Raw genomic sequence first — 21,925 nt, 5'->3', positions numbered from 1 at the left:
GTGGTCTAAGCAGGAGAGTTGTTGGGCGCCGGGCGGAGGGACTGAGCCCCTGGGCAGAGAAGGAGACGCTGGTGGGCTGAGCTCTCTGCCGTTTATTTCAAGAGAAAGTGGGTCCTTTATCACTGTCTCTTTCAGACCAAACCAGAAACCCAGATTGCTGATTCAGGAACAGTTGGCAAATCATTTTTGTAATGTAAATACGGCTGGTGGTCATTTTCAGAGATCTGAATGAGGCCCTTTGAGGGAACCTTCTCTCCCCGCACAGGGCTCCTTTGCTCACCGGCTCTCAAGCAGTCACCTTAAACTTGTCGGAACGGGTAGCGGTGGTGCGGGGCCCCGGCGGCCCGTCTGCTGCTGCTCATGGCCGGTGCACCCTTGTCTGTCCAGGTTGGAGCTGGGGACCTGGATGGCTTCCAGGCAGACACGGAGGAGGAGGAAGAGGAGGACGGCGACTCTGTGATCCTGGACATCTCGGATGTTGGGGGTGAGAAGGGCCCCCACACTCCTCTTTCACCAGCCTGGCAGGAAAGGAAGAATGCACGCCCTCTCATTCCCATACACCACCTGTCTGTAAACTGAGGGGCTGAGTCAAGAGACCTCAGGAGGCGCTGTGCGGGCTGGCCAGGTGTAGGCAGGGGGATCTGGTCCAGGGTCTGCAAGATCTGACTTGTCTGAAAGCTGCCGTGTGCACCCCAGGATGACTGCGGTAGCCATAGCAGAAATAGGTATGGTAACGCCGGCAGCTGGGCGCTGACCACAGCGTGGCGCCGTTCCAGAGGCCTCCCAGAGACCCCGCAGGGCTGCACCTGCAGTGCCAACCCATGGGCTGAGTCCTGGGAGGGGAGCGGTACAATCCTGGAGTGGCCTCGACTGTAGATGGGCCTCAGGGAGACCTGAAGGAGGGGGAGGGAAGTGGAGTGGGTAGTGAGGGGGGCCAGCATTTGGCTCTTCCCAAGTGAGCTCAGGAGGGGACAGGGTCTGAGGGCCGGGAGCAAGTAGCTGTCGGAAGGGGGAGATGTGGGGGCAGGGACTCAGGCCCCTACCAGGTCTGGGGGTGCAGCCAGCTAAAGCCCCCTCCCTCTCTTACCTTGCAGAGGCCCAGGCCCCATGTGGAACCACTTCTGGAGCTGGGGGGTCCGTGGGAATGGACACCAGTGAGAGCCCCCTGCCTGCCAGCTCGCTCGGCCCCTGCTGAGTGCCCCGCTGGCCCGGTGTATGTATGTAGAATGGTTAGGGCATTCACAAACGCCTCTTGGATACTTGAAAGTCCTATGAGTCCTGTGTAAAGAGCACTTTGTCCTGCTTCGCAGACCTCCCTGGAGGTCTGGAAAGTTTTATATAGGATGTTTGATTTGTTCCTTTTAATACTTGTAAAAATTTCCCCCCCCAAAGCTGCATATTAATCTTCCTTTTAATAAAGCATTATTGCGATGTGAGGACCTGTGCGGGGACAGCCCGGTTGCGCCTGCGGGCCCCCAAGCAGGTGCTCTGATGAGATGCTTGTAAATGAGTTGGAGCCCCCTGCGGCTCTAGACCTGATGTGGGTGTGTATAAACTTACTGTCCAGCCCTGACCCGGTGCATCTGTTGTCTTTTCTAATGTCGTTTCTTGAGAGTGGGTACGTTCCGTCACCTGGGGCCGGGCCCCCGCTCTGTGCTGTGCTGGTGGGTGTGCACCCCCCACCCCGTGCGTGGTCTGTCCTTGTAGAAAGGGTTACCCCTTGCAAAAGCACCATCCCAGCCCTTTGCTGTGAAATCCTCAACCGCTATGCTGTCCTCGTTCCAGGTGCAGCTTCCAGAAAGTGCTTCTGCTGGTCTGTCCCTCCTGCCCACCTGTTAGGGAACTATGGCTTCGGACTGACGTCTGGCTTGGGCCACACCTGTGCCTGGAGCAGCCCTGTGTTGGGGCTGTGATAGGCCCCGCAGTAGAAGCCTGGAGCGGGGGGGCGGGGTGGTGGTGGCAGGTTTTGGTAGAGCTCCTGGACTCCTGGCCGCTCTGTCGAGTTCTGTTCCTGCTGCCCCCGCGGGAAAGGGGCACCTGCCATGTCAGTGTTCAGCATCCACCGGATTCAACCGAGACAGGGGGAGCCACCCCACCCTCAGGACACTGGAAGGCCAGGACCCTGATCCTCCTCCAAGGGCTCCATGCCTCCCACCCCGCTGGGTGAGGGCTCTGGCCAGGCTCCCTGCTGGAGTCCCTGAGTGCAGGGACTACCCCAGTCAAGTCACCTGAAACTCGTTTGAGTTGGCCACCTGACAACTTGAAGTCAATTCCAAGTCACCGGTGGGGAGGAGAGCGAGGAGGGGGCAGCAGAGCTGTGGGGAAGCTAAGGCACATGCAGGGGCTACTTGCCGGCCAGGGGCCTACGGGGCATTTTTGGTTTGGAAATCACATTGGGCCTCAAAGCTTCAAGTCTGTCCATCACCGAGCTGGTGGCGGCCAGAGAAGCAGCCACCACAGGCCTCTGTGCAAGGAGGAGAGCGTCTGGAAGGGGCTGGGGCGGGGGCCAGGGCCAGCTTGGAGTGGGGGATGGTCTAGGTGAGCAGTTAGCTCCCCTTGGGGCGTGACCAGGGGCAGCGCCTCCTGTGCTCCAGACTCCGCTTCCCTGCCTACTCGTTTCCTGTGGCTGCTGGAACACATCACCACTTACTTGACTTGAAGCCAAACTTGTTTTTACGGTTCTGGGAGTGAAAAGTTGACATGAGGCTCACAGGTTAGAAGCCGGGGGGTGGGGGCGGGGGCGGGGGCCTGGGTGGCTCAGCCATTGAGCGGCTGCCTGTGGCCCAGGGCGTGACCCCCGGGGTCCTGGGATCGAGTCCCACATCAAGCTCCCTGCATGGACTGCATGGAGCCGGCTTCTCCCTCTGCCTCTCTCTCATGAATCAATAAAATCTTTAAAAAAAAAAAAAAAAAAAAAAACCAGAGTGGGGTGCCTGGGAGGTTCTGCTAAGCATTGCCTCAGGCTCAGCTCAGGCCCTGGAATTGAGCTCCCGTGGGGCTCCCTGCTCAGTGGGGAGTCTGCTCCCTCTGCCCCTCCGCAGCCTGTGCTCTCATACTCTCAGATAAATCTTTAAAAAAACAAAACCAAACCAAACCAGTGCGGGCAGGACCAGTTCCCTCTAGGAGCCCTGGGGGACAGCCACGGGCCTGCCTCTTACAACTGCCGGTGGCCGGGAGGCCTTGCAGCCCCTCTACCTCACATCTGCTTGGTGTCTTCCATCTCCTCTGCCTCCTTCCCCTCCTTCCAGATGCTAGGACCCCGTGGTGACGTCAATCACACGCACAGCTCCTTTACGGTCACATAGTTGCCACCACAGGGACGGGGCTAGGCCGTGCCACCCGCCACCCGCGGGGCCCTTGCCGCACAGTAAGACGACCGAGAACAGGGCCTGGGAGAGGCCCCTGGGCAGCTGACGCTCTGCGGGTACCCACCTGGGCCCGCCCCCCAGGAGCCACACAGGCCCCCTGTGGGGCAGCTCGGCAGCCGCGGCCCCCACCCTGCGTGGCACAGCCTTAATTCAGCACCAGGAGACTAGTCAGATGTCCTGTTTATTTGGATTCAGAGTCAGTTATCACAGAACCGTGTCCTGACAGGCCCTATATCTATCTCCCTCCGCTGTCACTGTCTCCAGCAACCCCGTGGCTCAGCATCAGGGCCAGGGTGGCCAACTGGCCCACGCGGCAGGCCTACTCTCCCTCCCGGGGGCTCATCAACAGGTGGCTATGGCGGGCTTGCACCCAGGGAGACGACGGCAGCGGCCCCCCGGGAGCCCTCTCCAGGCGGCGGCCCCAGGCACAGGTCTCGGCCGTGCTCCTCCCCGGTGCCCGCAGTGCTCTGTGCACCAGGGCAGGCAGTTCTGCGGGAGGGGGGGTTCCGGGGGGGCGGGGAGGAAGCAGGAGAGCATGAGACAGACCCACGCGGGCTAAAACCAACCCTGCTTTTATTTCACGAGAGCTTCTCGATGGCTGCCAGGAGCTCCGGTTTCAGAATAGATGAGTTGGGTTCGGCCCCAGCCGCCCTGATGTCGTCTAGCACAGCTGCGTCCCACGAGAAGGTCAGGAGGGCCGAGGGCACCTGGGGTGGGGCAACAAGCCTCAGTCTCCCTCTAGGGCCTGGGTGATGGAGCTCGCCTCTCCACGCTCAGGCCCTCGTGCTAGAGTCAGGGCCACACTCGCCCAGGCGGCTCCCTGCCAGTGACGGCAGCCGCCACAGCCTGTTTCCGCGGGCTCGGGCACCGGGCACCCGGCGGGACTCCCGCTTCCTCCCAGGGTGTCCCTCATCCCCCATCTGCCACGGTTCTGCCCTCCAGAGAACTCCGGGTCGATAGGTGGGAAGCAGGCACAGACACGTCATTTGGGGGCACACTGCACGAGCAGGGGAAGGTGGGACTGGAACCCAGGACCCCGGCCCCCTGCTCTTACAGCGAGCGCCCAGTGCTGAGAGTGGCCACCCTGGGAGCCCGTCACTCACCAGCCCGCACTCGTTGAAGGCCAGGCTGTCCTCCTCCGACAACTTCTGCCCCCCCGAGGCCAGCAGGTCGAAAGGCAGCCAGTCGCTCTGCAAGGCCTCCCGCACGAAGGCGTACAGTGCTCCCACCCGCTCCCGGGCGTAGAAGGTCCCTGGGTGGGCGGCACGGTCAGTGGGGCTACAGTCCACAGAGCACCCACTCCCAGGGAGCCCCTCGGAGCCTCCCCACCACAGCGCCGGCCCCCACGGGCACCCACCCTGGAGGAGGCAGCCGTCGGGGAGGCGGACGCGCAGCAGCGTGTAGGTGTACTTGCGCAGCTCTCTCTGCTCCTCCCTCTCCCGCATGGCCTTGGTCCGCAGCACGCTCAGCCGCTCCACGGCCTCGGACCGGAGCCTCTGTTCCCGCTTGATCTCTTCCGCCGTGAGGTTAAAGAAGTCCCCGGGCAGGTCAAACTGGGAGGCCATGGGCGAGGGCCGGAAGACCCGGCGCTGGCGGGCCAGTGTGGCCCGCACGGGCTCGGCGACCAGCAGCTGATCCTTGTGTCTCTGCAGGCTCTGGGGTTCGGCCACCGCGGCCTCGCTCAGCACGTAGAACTCTTCTGGGCCCTCTGGGGTGCGCATAGGTGTCACTCTGCTGCCGCAGGGACAGCCCCCACCCCCTCCCAGCAAAGCCAAGACCCTGCTCTGCCTCCCTTACCCTGATCGGGAACCGGAAGCAGTGCCTTCTGGAAGCCAATGGCCTCAAAAAACTCGTGGGTCCCTTCCAGGCAGTTAATGCGCTCCTGGGAGTGGAGCCAGAGGTCACATAAGGGCCTGGGGCCTCCGGAGGCCACTGGCCTCACTGCCCACCCTGCCCAGCTCAGGCTTCCCTGTCTTGGAGCCACTGCTAGCGGGGTGAACCCGCTGAAGCCGTCTCCAGACCTGAGCACGAACATGCTCGCTTCCACCAGCTGCTCGCAGAGGGCATGGGACCCCCGAGGTCAACCACCAGGTGGAGGAAACTGAAGAGCCAAAGGGCAAGAGAAGGGTCCCAGAGGTGGGGGAGACAGGCGGCGTGTGACCCTAGAGGCAGGAAGGGGCCAGGTGGCGTCCATAGCCACCAGGAGACGCCAGGCGCCCTGCCAGTGGCACATGCGCCAGGGCGGCGGGACCAGGAGATTTCTCCACAGGAACCACAAGTCTGCGTTTGCAGAAGAAATCTCACCAGTGCCAACGACGTCTTCCCCACTAATTGAAATCAAAGTCAAGGTGCGCCAGTGACGGCGGGCAGTGTGGACAAAGTACTTTATGCACGACCTGTGTTCACAAAGCCCTGGCTCCCCGGCTGCCACCTGCCGCCCACCTCCAGCTGGCCGCCGGCGGGCCACCTAGCTGCCTCCACCCTCGCTGGGGCCAGGTGTGCACAGGCCCTGAGGGGCTGAAGCCACCGCGGTGGCAGCCTCACCTGGAACACTTTGTTCTGCAGCTTGATCTTCCTATATTTCTCCTCCTCTGGGTGCAAGCAGATGTTGTCCAGATACCTGGGTGGCGTTGGCGGAACAGGGAGCAGCAACTGAGAGTCGTACCCGGCCTTGTGGTGGGAGTGACCCCAGAGGGGTGCCGTTGCACCTTGGCCACCCCTTGCAGCCCCTCCCCACCCCCCCTTTTGGGTGCTGACAGCTCCCACTGCTGCCCCCGACACAGCCCATGGGGGACCGTCGCTGGGCCTCCTCCTTAGTCTGGCCTCCCCTTGAAGGCAGCAACACACAGTAGTGGGATGCAGCAGGCGCATCCAGAGAAAGGGACCATAGAGTCTATGGGTCCCCAGGGGCGAGGGGGCTGGAGGAACACAGACTTCCTGGCATTCCGTCCTGCCCCAGGCCTGCTCGAACAGGTGAGAGTGGGTGCTACCCGGCCCCCTTCACACATTGCTATGATGATCCCCAAGGAAAGCCAGGGCTGGGACCCCCCCCCCCAATTTGGTAAACCCCCTTCGTTTTACAGACAGGTAAACTGAGGCCCAGAGAGGCCAAGCCCCTTTCCTGAGGGCTTGGGGAGTGCCGGGGGGGGGGCCTGGCTGCACTCCCAGTGCTGTGCGCCTTCCAGGCCCCCCAGCAGGTTGTGGTGGAGGCCCCGGATGCAGGGAGGGCTGGGGAGGGACACCCTGGTGGGAGGGCAGCCGCATGCTCACTTGGCAATGGTGTCCACGCCCAGCTTCACCTTGTCCCGGTCTCTGTTGAACGTGTGGATCTTCATGATGGAAGCAGCCACTGGGTCGGTGGAGAAATGCTGGCAGGAGGGACAGAAATGCATCAGGCATCCCCTCCCTCCTCCCAGCAGCCTGGTCTCACTACTCAGGTGACACAGGTGACAACAGTCAGTCCAGTGGCAGGCCATGAGGGTTTCACTGAAATAAACTCAACTGTGCATTCTAGGCAAAGGAAGAGAAGAAGACCCCCTTCAGTGGCTCCAGCCTAGGCCTCACCCTGCCCTCCCCTCTAGGGAGGAGGGGGCATCACAGCTCAGATCAAGCCACCTCTGGTGCTCTACCTGACAGACCTTTGCCAGCCCAGTTTTCCATTTTAGTTGCCAGGGTGGGACAGGAGGGGACACAGACGTAGAATGGCTAAGAAAACAGGTCTGAAGAGGAGAGATGGACACACACAGCAGTGAGGGGGGGATATTCTCAGGACATGGCCGGGTCGAGTGACCGCCCCAGCCTCCTCGGAACCACTGCAGACCCCACCCCCACCCCCCAGGGAAGAGCAGCTGCTTCCAGGAGACCTGTGGCCATGTTTAAGTCAGGACCAGGGCCTGAAAGGAGACACAAGACAAAGGAGCAGAATGTCCAGAAAGGAGGCAAATCCATAGGAGAATCTACTTTGTGATAAAGATAGATTTTGAAGCTAGGACCAAAAAGCAGATATTTTCAATAAAAGGGGGGGCGTAGGGGGGTGAGGTTGGGTAGCTATTAGGGGAAAAAACACTGGGCAGCCCGGGTGGCTCAGCAGTCTGGTGCCCGCCTTCAGCCCAGGGCGTGATCCTGGAGACCCGGGATCAAGTCCTATGTCGGGCTCCCCGCAGGGAGCCTGCTTCTCCCTCTGCCTGTGTCTGTTCCTCTATATGTGTATGTGTGTCTCTCATGAATAAATAAATAAAATCTTTAAAACAAAACAAAACAAAGTTTTAAACTTTAAACAAAAACCAAAACAGAAAAGCACTAGAAAAACTATGGAAAAGGGACACCTCGGCTCCGTGGCTGAACGTCTGTGTCTGGCTCAGGTCGTGACCCTGGGGTCCTGGGATGAAGTCCACATCCGGCGCCCTGCAAGGAGCCTGCCTCTCCCTCTCTCTGCCTGTGTCTCTGCCTCTCTCATGAATAAATAAAATCTTAAAAAAGCAAAAACAAAAACAAAAAAACACAGAAGAATCATCTTAATCGTAAAGTGGGGAAGACATTTCTAAGTGTGCCACAAAACGCAGAAGCCTCAGGACCAACACATTTAATTACAAAGATCAAAAACTTCTACGGAAGCAACCACAAATGCAATCAAAAAGTAAAAAATAGGGATCCCTGGGGGCGCAGCGGTTTAGCGCCTGCCTTTAGCCCAGGGCGCGATCCTGGAGACCCGAGATCGAATCCCACGTCAGGCTCCCGGTGCATGGGGCCTGCTTCTCCCTCTGCCTATGTCTCTGCCTCTCTCTCTCTCTGTGTGTGTGTGTGTGTGACTATCATAAATAAATAAAAATTTAAAAAAAAAAGTAAGGGATCCCTGGTGGCGCAGCGGTTTGGCGCCTGCCTTTGGCCCAGGGCGTGATCCTGGAGACCCGGGATCGAATCCCATGTCGGGCTCCCGGTGCATGGAGCCTGCTTCTCCCTCTGCCTATGTCTCTGCCTCTCTCTCTCTCTCTCTGTGACTATCATAAATAAAAAATAAAAAATAAAAAGATTTAAAAAAATAAAAAAAAAAGTAAAAAATGAAAAGAAAATATTCACAGTTCACATTATAGGTAAGAGACCAGTTTCCCTAACCTGTAAAGGGCACCTACAAATCAACTTCAGAAAAAGTCCAGGGGCCCTGGGTAGCTCAGTTGGTTGTGTCCGACTGTCTAGTCTCAGCTTAGGTCTTGATCTCAGGGTTGCGAGTTCAAGCCCTGTGTTGGGCTCCACACTGGGCATGGGGCCTACTTAAAAAAAAAAAAAAACTCCAACAGAAAAATGAGCAAACGATGCATTCTCCTATGAAAACACGGCCAATCTGAGCCAAAATGAAGGAAATGCACATTAAAACTATCCTGCGATGTTTTCACCTATTGATTTGGGCAGGGAGAAAGAGTCCGCACACCTGCAGTGACGCAGGTGCTCTGTGAGGCGCTGCTGGGAGGAGCGGGATGGGGACAGCTGCCATGGAAGGCTCGGCGGCTGCCGCCGTCCACACCCCCCACACACCTCCTTTCTCCGGGGCTCCCTCCCTGGGACCTGGCCCACAGCTCCAAGCAACGAGCAGCCAAGGCTCCATCACCCAACTGTTCTCCATGTGCTCCTCAGCAAGGGGCCGGCCACAGGGCTACAGGACTCAGGTGAGGTTACTAGCAAGAACGCACAGCTTTCTCTCAGATGGTTCAGAAAAAAACTAGAAAGGGGCAATAGAGTACTGGGGAAAATCCTTAACACCTGGGACCTCGGGGAAGGGCGACAGGCATCCCCATCCTCAGTCCTCGGTCACGTGACTATGCTTAGCTCCTCAGCAAGAGGGCAGTAAGGAGGCTGATGGAAAATTAAGGCTGCTAATGGGCGGGCCTAAAGCAGGGAGATTAGCCTGGATCATCCTGGTTGGCCACGTGTAAGGTCCAGGTCCCTTCAAGGGGAAGAGAAGAGAGGTGGAGACGGGGCCTGGCCTCGCTGGCTGTGAGGACAGAGGCAGGCACCACGGACGGCCTGGACGCTGGACACGGCCGGGCCGCACACTCTGCCCTGGAGCATCCAGAAGGAACTTGGTCCTGCTGCCACCTTGATTTTGGCCCAGGGTGACCTGTAGCGGGCCCCTAGCTTCCAAGACTGTGAGGAATGGGTGCTGCTCAAAGCCACCAGCTTCATCACAGTTATGCCGGTGACAGGAAACTCGTACCCTGGGTGAAGGGGGCTCAGGGGTTCGACAGCTCTGCGTATATGGAACCTCTCTCTGAAAAGGGTTGGAAACCACTTAGACTGGTGGCCTCTAGGCAGGGTGGCCGACAGATGGCTCTTGCCCACCCACCCTGGCACACTCTGAATCTTGGACCCGCCCAATACTGCCTCTTCAGAGACAGGAACACACACCATCCACTCAGGCGGCGGCATCACCAGGGACCTGTGCCACCAACTCTCTGAAGCGGCTCTGGAACCGTGGGGGGCCGGGGAGAGCAGGGGGGCAGGACACGGGCGGGCACTCACCGAGAGGATGGCCTCTTTGATGTGGGCGTCCCGCTGGTCCTTCCTGAGCGTGGCCCCTGTGAGCGGGCACGTGAAGCACACCCCGGGCACAGCCAGGTGGGCTGACCCCTCCTCTCTGGGCTCAGGCACCTGGGGGGATGGGGGTGCAGGCTCAGAGTCTGACTGTGGACAGAGGCCGGCCCGAGCCACAGCCCAGGGACACCGGGCCCCGCACCCAAGCCCCTCCGAGCCCACCTTCTGCTCCATAAAACTGCTCTGCAGGGCCAGCTCAGAACTGAACGAGGTGGGAACAGAAAGCATGTGGCAGTTTTGGACGCGGAGCCAACGCTCGTGGGGGGGGGGGGGGGGGAGGCGGGACTCATTGTGCCCTAGATGAGCCCAGACCGCTCTCTGGACCTCGGTCCCTATGCCCTGTTCAGGGCTTCTCCCACCTAAACTTCAGTAAGACCTCAAGGGTCAGGCTGCTCAGAACATCCTTTCTGCCACGCTGGCCTTTAAAGTCCACCTCCCCCAGCAAGGCCTCCCTGATTACACCAGTCTCCGAAGAGCCCTCCTACCTCCCCGGAAAGTGGCTGAGGGCAGGAGTCAGTACCACTTCAACCGCAGCCTGCCTCCACCGTTCCAGGCGGGGTTCCCCACGCTGCCTTTGTGCGCAAGGCCAGACGTGACCTCTACCCACCCCGGCACCGTGAGCTTACAGCCCCGGGCTGGGCACCTGACTGGTAACGAGGAGATGGCCGACCAGACCCTGCTCCGGGATGCCCCTCGGGTGCCCTGCTGCCACGCGGAGGTTTTTACCATGTTGGTGCCAGGGGCCTCCGTGCTCCCACTGACAGTTGCTTCAGCTCGAAGTTCCTTTCTCACTGGAAACAGGGCAGAGACGGGCGGGTTGTCGGCTCGGCTCTGTCCCCAGGCACCCCCACCCTCCCCCGAGACGGAAGTGGGCCAAGTTCTAGTCCTTCCCCCTCAGGGTCCCCCGGCCTGAGCCTCTCCCAGCCGCCCCTAGGCTTCACCTGACCGCCTGATGGCTACCCTGTCCCGGCTCCCTTCCCCCCTCTTCAAGCTCCCAGACCCCAGAGCCCTGGCACCTCCCGCTCTCATGGCGTGAGACTTCCAAGCCTCCAGAGCTGCTAGTCATGTAATCACTTCTACCCGGGGCCAAGCACAGGCCTCGCTCCACCTCCCCGCCCGGCCTGGGAGGACGCCACAGCTCACCCTGGTTCCGGATGGACTCCTGAGACGTGGGGCCCCGGGCCTTGGGTTGCTTTTGTTCAAGCCGGGCCAGGGCTGCTGCGGCCGCCATCTGGGCCTCATTGGTGGGTCCCTGGCGGGGCTGGCGCACTGCTGGCTGGTTGGGTTTTTCTTTGGGGGCTCTCTCCCTGGGGAGAAACAGAGGAAGAGTGAGATGACAAGAAGTCAGCCAGAAGCGCCTCTGTCCCTCTCCCACTCCTGCCCCATTGGACAGACCATCCCTCTTTCCCAGGGGCCACCCGTGGCCACTAGAGGGTTCTAACAGAAGAGCCCCCGCGGCCCCATGGCAGTCCTGCTCCCAGCTCTGCCCCTCAGGGCACGTCCTGCGCGGGCAAGGCCTCGGGTCATGGCAGTCCCCCACATGGGCCGCCTGGTGCAGCATGTGAGCAGGTGCCCCGTCGCCTTCAGAAACCGATGAGACTCAAAGACGTCACTCCTCTCCTGGCTCCCCCTCCTGAGTGAGAGCAGCCCTTCCAGGCCAGGACAGCCAGGCGCACGGGCCGCATGCCCAGGACTGTGCCAGGCCGCACGGTCACACCTGGGAAACAAGCACGGGCTGCGTGCTCCCGGGTGCACTCAACACAGAAACGACCTGCCTCCCCTGCGGGAAGTCCTCCCTCACACCCTGCTGAGTCACCTGCCTCTCCTCCTTCCCTCCAGACCTCTCCTGACCGCACGACTTGGAATTACCTGTACTACACCCGCAGAGCTTTCTGATTAGCCAAGGCTCTGGCTTCGTGGCCTCACCCCTCCTGCTCTGCTCAGACACACAGGTGGCCCGCTTTTCATGTCCCAAGGCCTCTGGGACCTGCTTCCTGACCATCCCTGCCCTTCTGCCCTCAGCTAACCACCCCAGGTTGCACAAAAGATGAATCCCGTAGCCCCACCTTAGCCCCATGTGACATTTACTTCTATAAAAAAGCCATTTTTAAGACACCTCACCTGCCATCCCAGGCTCCCCTGGGCAGCCACGGGAAACCTTCTAAAACCTAAGCCCAAGCTTGTCGCTCCTGCACCAAGCCCTTCCACCACACGCCCGACACAATCCTGAGGCCCCCTTCACAACCTGCCCGTTCCCTGCCTTCACACCTCTCCATCTACGTTGCTTTCCCACTGTTGCTCCCACAGGCCCAACTGGGTCCTACCACAGGGCTTTTGCACATTCTGCACCTTCTGCCCGGAATGTTCTGTCTGCATGTAAGATGAGGAAGGAGGTCTGGGAGCTGCTGGGGCTGCTTCAGGGTGTGTGTGTGAAGAAGACTGATTTCCACATGGCTGAACCTCACCTCCTCTGGCTCTCGGCTCAGATGTCTCCTTCCCAGAGAGGTGTTCTGGGATGCCCTAACAGTCCCCAACCTCATTTGCTGTCCCCTGACCCAGCTTATATTTCTTCCTGGCCCTGAGTACCACCTGATCTCTCACCACATGTGCACTGGTTTATCTGTCCATCTCTCCCCACTGGAAGGCGAGCCCTGAGACCGACACCCGAGACACCCATGACAGTCTTTGTCACACACTCTGAGCCCCAGGCCTGCCCCAAGTGTGTCACAGAAGCCTGGATCTCCACACTACCTCCCTCTTCTCTCCTCCCAGGCCTCCTGGTGGACACAGCCATCGCCCCCGCGGCCCCCCCCTTCCTGGAAGGCTCAATCCCAGCTCCGTCAGCCTCCCCTCCCTCCTCTACTTGCTGAAGGCTGAAGTGGAAGCCTTCGTCTGGTCCACTCCCCCTCTGATCCACTCCGCCCTCTCTTAAGCTGCCCTCCTCTCTCCCAGGACCTGATGCAGTCCACCGGGCCTCCCTCCCCAACTCAGGAACCTGGCCCTCATGGGGCTCCTTCTTCCCAGTCCCAGGAACCCTGGATCCCCATGACGGATGCCCTGATGTCATGCACGCGCTCTCCCTCACCCACCCCCGCTGCCCCACGATTCCCCTGCCGCCCTGCCTCTCCCGCCTACCCCTCACAGCCTCCCTCTCCACCACTTCCCGTCCTAGACCCCACTCAGTCCCCAGGGCCCCCATCCCTGAACACCCCCTTTGCTCGTACCACCCCCAGAGGAGCTTCCTACCCAGCCCACCGGGGCCCGCCTCCGACGGCCCCTGCTGAAGCTCCAGCTCCTCCGGCTCCTCCCCAGACTGGCCCCAGGCCCTTTCCTTCCGTCCACAGAGGCCTGCGCGTGTACTCCCCGACCTTCCCTCTTTCCGTCGGCCTCAGGATCTCCCTCCTGACTCAGCCTTCGCCCACAAGGTCCCCATGTCCCCCGGCACGAGGCCCCGAGCTCCCCACCTCCACCAGCCGGCCTCCGCGTCGCTCCCCGACCTTCCTCAACCGCTCGGACCCCCGCTCCTCGCCCCACCGAGACCTCTTCCAACACCGCCTCGGGCTCCCCGGCCGAACCACACTCACCCCGTCCTCCCTCCGCCACCGGGGCCGGGCCGCTACCGCCGCGGACGCTACGCCTCTGCATCTTCACGACCCCAGCTGCGACCTCCGAACCCTCGGGTTCCCCCGAATCTAGGCGATGCCCCTCAGGGCCCTCCCCGCCCACCCGCTGCCCGGCGGCCTCTCCGCGGACCCCCACCTCGCTCCCTGCAACCCCGCCCCCCGGCCCCCGCCAGCCCCGCCCTCTCGGGCCTCGCCCCCCGCCCCGCCCCCGGAGGCTACCCACACCCTCGCCCCCTCGCCCCCCGCCCCCCGTGCCCCGCCCCCAGAGGTCTCCCCCCCGCCCCTAGCCCCCTCTGGCCCCCCGCCCGTCCCTGCTCCCGGGCCTCAACACCCAGCGCAGGTCACGCACCCCACGGACCCCGTGAGCTTCTGACCAGGCCCCGCGCTCTTGAACTTGATGTCAGCCTTGATCTCCTGGAAGAATTTCTTCATGGTGGCGGCAGGCCCGGCGGCGGGGGGCCGCGGGGGGCGGGGGGCACAGGGCCCAGTCGGGGTGGGGCCCGCGGGCGCGAACAACCGGAAAGAAAATACCTCGCCGCCGGAAGTCCCGCCTTCGCGCGGCCGCCCACGTGACAATCGGCCGGGCGTGCCTCTCTAGCTCTCCGCGCCTCGCTGGCCCGCGGCGGCCGCTCCGTACGCTCGCGGCGCGTCTCGGCGCTTCTTCCGGATACTCTGTTGCCAGGGGCGACGAGCGCGCTTCCCGCCCGAGGCCGCGCCGGCGCTCCTTGCACCGCGTTCTCCAAGGCGGCGATGGGAGACGGTGGGACCGGGCCACCGAGCCTCGGCCTGCGTGGGGGCGTCGGGGCCGAGTGGAGCCGCGCCCGTGCCCGGCGCTGGGGTTCCCTCGGGCACACGCGCTGGGGGACGCGGCCCCGCGGGGCTCGGGCCGGGGCGCCCTGACGTCATCCTGGGGCCCCTGGGATTCCGGGAAAAATCCGGTGCAGCCCCAACTGACCCTGCGGAGCTTGGGTTCCCTGAAGCGCCCGCCTCGGAGGAGGATTGCGGGGCTCATGATGCCGTCAGAAAGCTTTCAATAAATGTCACCCGTTATAATGACTCGTTTCCTATTTGGGAGTCGGCCTTGTTAGCAGCGGGGAGGGAAACCACTCCCTGACCTCGCAGACCTCGCGGCGGCGTCGACGGGTCAAGTCTGCGGCAGGGCAGGTGGGGTTAGGTGCTCGAGGGAAAAGGTGGACGCAGGGAACGAGGCAAAAGGTTGGCAGGGCGGCCGCCAAAACGCAGGGTGTCTGGGCATCAGATGATATAAAGGGTCTTTAGCAGACTCATTTTTAGGAGAAGCACACCAGTAGCTGCGATTCATTTGGGTTTTCTCTTTTCAATTCTTCCATCCATTTTCCCCACCGCCCTGCCCCAGGCAACCCACCCACCTGCTCTCCTTATGGATGAGCTCGCTGGGGTTCCTCATGTCCTGACTTTTGTTTCTGTTCCTCATATGAGAGAGATCCTATACTGTTTGCTTTTCTCTGACTTACTTCATTTATTGCCCTTGGGGTCCATTGATGTTACAAATGGCAAGATTTCATTCTTTTATTGGGTGAGCGATGTTCCACTCTATTTCCACACCACCTCTTCTTTATCCATTCATCCATCGTGGGCGCTTGGGTTCTTTCCATAGTTGGCCATCGTGAACTGTGCTGCAATGAATGTGTGGGGTGCGTGTATCTTTTCTAATTAATGTTTTTGTTTTCTTCAGGTACTCAGAAGTGTAATTTTTGAGTTACATTACTTCTATTTTTTTTTAATATTTGAGAGGTTTTATTTATCTATCTAACAGAGAGATGGACAAGCGGACTCTGCACCAAGCCTGGAGCTGATGCAGGGCTCCATCCCACAGCCCTGAGATCATGTCCTGAGCCAAAACCAAGAGTCAGATGCTCAACTGACTGAGCCACTTAGGCACCCCCGATACTTCGGGTTTTAATATTTTAGGGGCCTTTATTTACACTGTTTTCCACGGTGGCTATAACAATTTACATTCCCACCAGCAGTGGATGAGGCTTCCTCTTCACATCCTCACCAACACTTGTTTGTTGTCCTTTTGATAAGTCATTTTAGCAGGTGTCAGGTGAAAGTTTGTAGTTTCGATTTGCATTTTCCTAATGCACTTGTATATGTTTTCTTTGGAAAGATGTCTTCAGATGGAGGAAGGAGCCCTGAGCTAAGAAATGCAGGCAGCTTCTAGAAGCTGGAAAAGGGAAGGAAAGTGATTCTCCACTAGAGCCTCCAGAAGGAGCACCATTTGGCCAACACATGGATTTTAGGTCAGTGAGACTCTCTAAAATGGAAAAGGTAAACTTGCATTATTTTAAGCCACTGAATTGTGGTAATTTCTTACATAAACAATAGATAAGGAAAGCAACCCCTAGACTGTGGGACCCTATTTCTTTATTTCCTTTTATTTTTATTTATTTATGATAGTCACACAGAGAGAAAGAGAGAGAGAGAGGCAGAGAGGGAGAAGCAGGCTCCATGCACCGGGAGCCCGACGTGGGATTCGATCCCGGGTCTCCAGGATCGCGCCCTGGGCCAAAGGCAGGCGCCAAACCGCTGCGCCACCCAGGGATCCCTATTTCTTTATTTCTTAATAAGCTCTGATATTTCTTGCCAATTTATTATTTTAAAAATTTTTTATTTATTTATTCATGATATATAGAGAGAGACAGAGGCAGAGACACAGGGCAGAGGGAGAAGCAGACTCCATGCCGTGAGCCTGATGCAGGACTCGATCCCAGGTCTCCAGGATCACGCCCTGGGCCAAAGGCAGGCGCTGAACCGCTGAGCCACCCAGGGATCCCCTTCTTACCAATTTATAAGGGAGGTTGCAAAGTTCTAAACACATTGTCCATAGTCCCACAACTTGCAGAGGGAAGATTCAAACCCAGGACCAGCAGATCTAATGACACTTTAGTTAAGTGCTTCACAAATCATAATGCACACTTGAGTCTCATGGAAAGCTTGTTTAAATGCACATTCTGATGCATAGGTCTTGAGGAGGCTATGATTTTGCATCCCCATCCCCTCTACCTCCCACCCTCGCGCAAGAGTGCAGGAGGCTGTTTTAGGAGGATGAACTTCCCCTAGCACTGAGCAGGCTCATAACAGATGATTATGTTACCCCTACAGCTCAGATAAGGGGCAGCTCTTGGGTAAGTGGAATCCAACACTCTGGGGGGTTCCAACCCCTGGTACTACCCCTCTGTCTCAGTTTCTTCATCTGGAATCAGGGCTGACAAATAACTGACATGGGAGTGAAATTAACTATGTGAATAACATACCACATAATAGGGCTTGGGAGCACCTGGCTGGCTCAGATGGCGGCGCATGCAAATCTCCATCTCAGGGTAGCGACCTCTTGCCCCCCTCATTGGGGGTAGAGGTTACTTAATAAGAGGGGCGCCTGGGTGGCTCAGTCAGTTAAGCATCTGCCTTCAGACTGGATCAGGATCTCAGGGGCCTGGAATCCAGCCCTCCATGCTCAGTGAGGAGTCTGCTTCTCACTCTGCCCCTCCCTTGCTCACTTGCACATGCTCCCTCTCAAATAAATAAATAAATCTTAAAAAATAAAAAAAAAGAACATTTAGGGAAATAATTCAAAATGTTATTAAAGGGGCACTTGGGTGGCTCAGTTGGTTAAGCTTCTGCCTTCCTCTCAGGTCATGATCCCAGGGTCCTGGGATTGAACCCCATGTCTGGCTCCCTGCTCGGCTGGGGAGCCTGCTTCTCCCTCTCCCTCTGCCACTCCCCCTGCTTGTTCTGTCAAATAAATAAAAAATTTTTAAAAGTTATTAAAATTAAAATGAGGGGATCCCTGGGTGGCGCAGCGGTTTAGCGCCTGCCTTTGGCCCGGGGCGCGATCCTAGAGAACTGGGATCGAATCCCACGTTGGGCTCCCAGTGCATGGAGCCTGCTTCTCCCTCTGCCTGTATCTCTGCCTCTCTCTCTCTCTCTCTCTGTCTGTGACTATCATACATTTAAAAAAAAAATTAAAAAAAAATTAAAATGATAATGTGCCTGGAATATATTGACTGCTCAAGAAATGTTACTGAATTTTTAAAGACTTTATTTTTTAAATTTATTTTTATTTATTAATTTTTTTAAAGATTTTATTTATTCATGAGAGACACAGAGAGAGAGAGATAGAGACAGAGAGACAGCCAGAGGGAAAAGCAGGCCCCACGCAGGAAGTGCGACATGGGACTCAATCCTGGGTCTCCAGGATCATGCCCCAGGCTGAAGGCAGGTGCCAAACCGCTGAGCTACCCAGGCTGGCCTATTTATTAAAGATTTTAATTAATCTTTATTTGAATTCATGACCCTGCGATCAAGAGTCATGTGCTCTAGGGACTGAGCCAGGCTGGTGCCCCTGAATGTTACTTATTATCGTTCTTGGCTAAGTGTGGAATAAATATTTCCTCATGATCAACCCCCAGTAAACTGGGGACCAGGCCTGCAGCACACAGTAGGTGCTTAGGCCATCTGCTGGTGAGAGGGGGCTGTTGCAGTTCTGGGTGGCAACGGTGGCATCCTCTATAACTTGCCTGTTCTACCAGGTGCCAGACCCCATTTCTTAGGGAACAGGAAGTAACCTCACCTCCACAGGTGATGACTCACTGCTCAACCGTTGTCTTCACTGGCCTCCAGTCTGGCAGGAAGACATGGATCCTTTCCTGCCTCAGCCTGCCACTTTGGCGGGCCCTCCCCACCTTCTGGGATGGTGCTGGCCCCAGCTTTCATCAAAACCTGATCATTTCCCAGCTGCTCAATGTAGCTCAGTGAGGTCTGGGCAGGAGGTCTGGTTTTCTGCACCAGTTCAAGGTCTGGGGGAAATGTGTGCACAGAACCAGGAGGGCTTTGGAAATGGGGATGCACAGAAGTGGCATTTGAGCCCTTGGACCTCATGTATGACCTCAGGCAAAGCATGCCCCCCCCCACCCCGCTCTCCCCCAGCCAGGGCCTTAGGCCTCATCTCTGTATCTAATTCAGGCCCCTCCACACCATCTTCCTCACTCCTTGTTTGACTTCCACGCTTGTCCCCTGTGTGATTTGGCAAATATAAGGGCAGCCCAGGTGGCTCCACGGTTCAGCAGTTTAGCACCGCCTTTGGCCCAGGGCGTGATCCTGGAGACCCAGGATCAAGTTCCACGCCAGGCTCCCTGCATGGAGCCTGCTTCTCTCTCTGCCTGTGTCTCTGCCTCTCTCTCCCTCTGTATCTCTTGTGAATAAATAAAATCTGTAAAAAAATTTATATTTTTACTGTGGTAAAATACACACAACATAAAATGTACCATCTTAACCATCTCTAAGTGCACAGCTCAGCGGCATGAAGCACACTCACAACATCATGCATCCACCCCCACCATTCATCTCCAGAACCTTCCATCTCCCCACAGGGAAACCATGTCCCCAGGAAGCATTGCCTTCCCCACCCCGGTTCCCACCATGTCCTCTCTGTCTCAGTGGATGGGTCTCCCCTAGGGACCTCCTGGGAGTGGGGTCATGCAGGATTTGTGATTTGTGTCTGGCTTATTTCATTGAGGATAATGTCTTCAGGGTTCAGCCATGTTGTAGGATGTGTAGCAAGTAATTTTCTAGTATAGGTATGTCACAAACATTCCATGAGACAAACAGAACATACACTGAAAGGGTATTTGTTGTGTGTCTGCAATTCAGATTCAATGAGGCCTTTGAATTATCTGAAAATTCTACCTCACAGCCCTTCTCAGCCTGAGAAGTCATTGTTAGACACAGCTTCGTTGATATGATTTACATACCCGAAATTTCACTTATTTTAAGGATACAATTCAATGAATTTCATTATATATTTGCAAAGTAGTAAAACCATTACCACAATCTAGAATTTTCCATCACTCCAAAAAGAAACCTCATACCCCTTTGTATGAAATTATAAATTTAACCCTGGATTCCTACCCCTAACTCACGGTAACTGTTTTCTGCTTTGAAAGATTTTGCCTTTTTTGGACATTCCATCAAATGGCATATGGTGTTGGGAGAATATGTGACCTTTTGTCTGGCTCGTTTCACTGAGTATAGTGTTTTTGAGACTCATCCAGGTTGCAGGGCCTGTGTGTTAGCGCTTCTTTTCTTTTTATTGCTGAACGGTGTTACTTGAAAGGATATGGCACATTTGGTTTATCCATTCACCTGTCGATGGATACTTGGGTCTTTCTACTTTTTGGCTGTGTGAATCATGCTGGAATGAGTTTTAGTGTACAAGTTTTTGTGGGGAGTGTGTGTTCATTTCTCTGGGGTAGATATCCAGGGATGAAATCGGTTGGTCATGTGGGTAAGTCTATGTTTAACTTAAAAATATATATATATTTTTGAGATCTATTTCACATGCATAAGGATGTATCTTGAGGGCTCCCTGGGTGGCTCAGTGGTTTGGTGCCTGCCTTTGGCCCAGGGCATGATCCTGGAGTCCTGGGATCAAGTCCCATATCGGGCTCCCTGCATGGAGCCTGCGTCTCCCTCTGCCTATGTTTCTGCACCCCCCTCTTAAAAAAAAAAAAAAAAAAAAGGATGTATCTTGAGACCAAAGTATTATCTTTGTGCCCTGTGATTAGATCTCTCCAAAGTTTTCCCAAGAAGCTAAAAATAAAAGCCAAACTTCTCGCAAATGTCCACATGGCCCTGGGATAGGTTCTCTGTGGACCCCTATCGCCTTCCCTGCCTGCCCCACTCACTTGCTCCATCCTCTCTAGCTTAGAGGCTTGCATTTGCTATCCCCTCTGCCCTAAGTGCCCTCTCATTATCCACTTTACTCTATTGGGCCAATCTTTATTTTTATTTTAAGATTTTATTTAGTTATTCACGAGGGACACATACACAGAGAGGCAGAGACAGAAAGAGAAGCAGGCTCCATGCAGGGAGCCGGATGTGGGACTCGATCCCAGGACAGTGGGATCACTCCCGGAGCCAAACGCAGACACTCAACCGCTGAGCCAGCCAGGCATCCCTGGGCCAATCTTTATTCACCCTGCATCTCCAGCAGAACTACATCCTCCAGAAAGCGCTCTCTGGTCCCTCCCCCAACTACAGAGCATTTTAAGCGCTCTGCCTCTTACTTCGAGTTCCTTTTTTTTTTTTTTAATTTTTTTATTTATTTATGATAGTCACAGAGAGAGAGAGAGAGAGAGAGAGAGAGGCAGAGACACAGGCAGAGGGAGAAGCAGGCTCCATGCACCGGGAGCCTGACGTGGGATTCGATCCCGGGTCTCCAGGATCGCGCCCTGGGCCAAAGGCAGGCGCCAAACCGCTGCGCCACCCAGGGATCCCTTACTTCGAGTTCCTATCAAGGGTCCTCATTGCACAGAAATTAACGGGGCAGGCTGAAGGCATCCAGTGCTCCCGGCATTTCGGAGGGCTTTAGGGCTGATGAAGTCACTTTTACGCCCCTCCAATATTGGTACCATTACGAATCCCATTTTGTAGGTGGGTAGACTAAGGAAGGCACAGGGGTTAAGGAACGTGGCCACGCGGCGCACAACACGTTTTTTCTAAAGGTCTTACTCATTTATTAGAGAGAGAAAGCACAAGTAGGGAGGAGAGGGGGAAGCAGAATCCCCGCTATGGGAGACCGATTGGGGCCCAGGACCCCAAGATCATGTCCTGAGCCGAAGGCACTGACTTAACCAACTGAGTCACCCAGGCGCCCCCACATTTTTTTTTTGAATGAACATGCACATCGAGCATCTTGCGGCCCTAGCACCCGGTGCTCAAAACCCTTCCACGAGTCAAGCAGGGCATCCTCGCGTCGCTGGGAGGCTGTTTATCCCAAGAACGCCCCGCGCCCCGCCCCTCTGCGGGCCCCGCCCCGTGCCCCGCCCCGCCCCGAGCTCCGCCCCTCGGACCGGCAACGGCGCGTCCCTGTTTTGAGTTGAACCTCTGTCCCCTTACCCAATGGCGAAGAGCTGCTTAAGCCCCGCCTCCCGCGGTAGCCAATGGCCGCTCCCTACCTTGAGGCCTTCCCGAGGGGTAGCCAATGGACTGCGGCTCTCCGTTGAGCCCCGGCTCCGCGGAGCGGGAGGCTTTCGGGGCCTCGCCCCCTGCGTGGATTAGGCCCCCTTCCAGTGGTAGCCAATGGCCGGCCTCCTGCTTAAAGGCCCTCCTTCTGCGGAGGTTCCTGGCCCGCCCCTCTGCCCCAAGCCCCGCCCCGGAGAAGCCTGGCGGCCCGCCTCAGCGCTCCCCGAAAGCCTCCGTTTCCCTCCTCCCACCTTTCCCCTTTCACCTCCCATAACCTCCGCCCCGCTCCCATTAGGCCTCTGGGTCACGCCCCTTGGCTCCACCCGTTACCCAATCCCGTTAACT

General features: G+C 57.4%; 2 protein-coding genes across 8 annotated transcripts in view; one reads left to right on the top strand and one right to left on the bottom strand.

Annotated features, from left to right (window-relative positions):
* Window positions 1-1,573, top strand: part of CHAF1A (chromatin assembly factor 1 subunit A) — a 28,289-nt gene extending 26,716 nt beyond the window's left edge. For all 4 annotated transcript variants that reach the window (XM_077860404.1, XM_077860405.1, XM_077860403.1 and 1 more), the window contains exons 14-15: window positions 388-484; window positions 1,095-1,573. In XM_077860404.1, the coding sequence (XP_077716530.1) occupies window positions 388-484; window positions 1,095-1,195 (198 nt within the window). In that variant the 3' untranslated portion in view covers window positions 1,196-1,573. The remainder of the gene's footprint in view (window positions 1-387; window positions 485-1,094) is intronic.
* Window positions 1,574-3,533: 1,960 nt separating this feature from the next.
* Window positions 3,534-21,729, bottom strand: UBXN6 (UBX domain protein 6). Of its 4 annotated transcripts, none has more exons than XM_077860412.1 (10): window positions 21,574-21,729; window positions 11,097-11,260; window positions 10,680-10,744; window positions 9,882-10,010; window positions 6,639-6,736; window positions 5,913-5,988; window positions 5,166-5,250; window positions 4,726-5,076; window positions 4,472-4,620; window positions 3,534-4,075 (listed from the first exon to the last, which is right to left on the bottom strand). In XM_077860412.1, exons 2-10 carry the CDS (start codon window positions 11,182-11,184, stop codon window positions 3,947-3,949), a joined length of 1,170 nt encoding a protein of 389 aa, XP_077716538.1. In that variant the 5' UTR covers window positions 11,185-11,260; window positions 21,574-21,729; the 3' UTR covers window positions 3,534-3,946. The 4 variants fall into 4 exon arrangements, with proteins under 4 accessions (XP_077716538.1, XP_077716537.1, XP_077716535.1 ...); XM_077860411.1 differs by lacking the exon at window positions 21,574-21,729 and adding an exon at window positions 13,935-14,091; XM_077860409.1 differs by lacking the exon at window positions 21,574-21,729 and adding an exon at window positions 13,926-14,088.
* Window positions 21,730-21,925: the final 196 nt, after the last annotated feature.

The sequence above is a fragment of the Canis aureus genome, chromosome 19 (assembly GCF_053574225.1).
Source record: "Canis aureus isolate CA01 chromosome 19, VMU_Caureus_v.1.0, whole genome shotgun sequence".
Lineage (NCBI taxonomy): Eukaryota > Metazoa > Chordata > Mammalia > Carnivora > Canidae > Canis > Canis aureus.
This window is presented reverse-complemented; position numbering and strand designations above follow the sequence as displayed.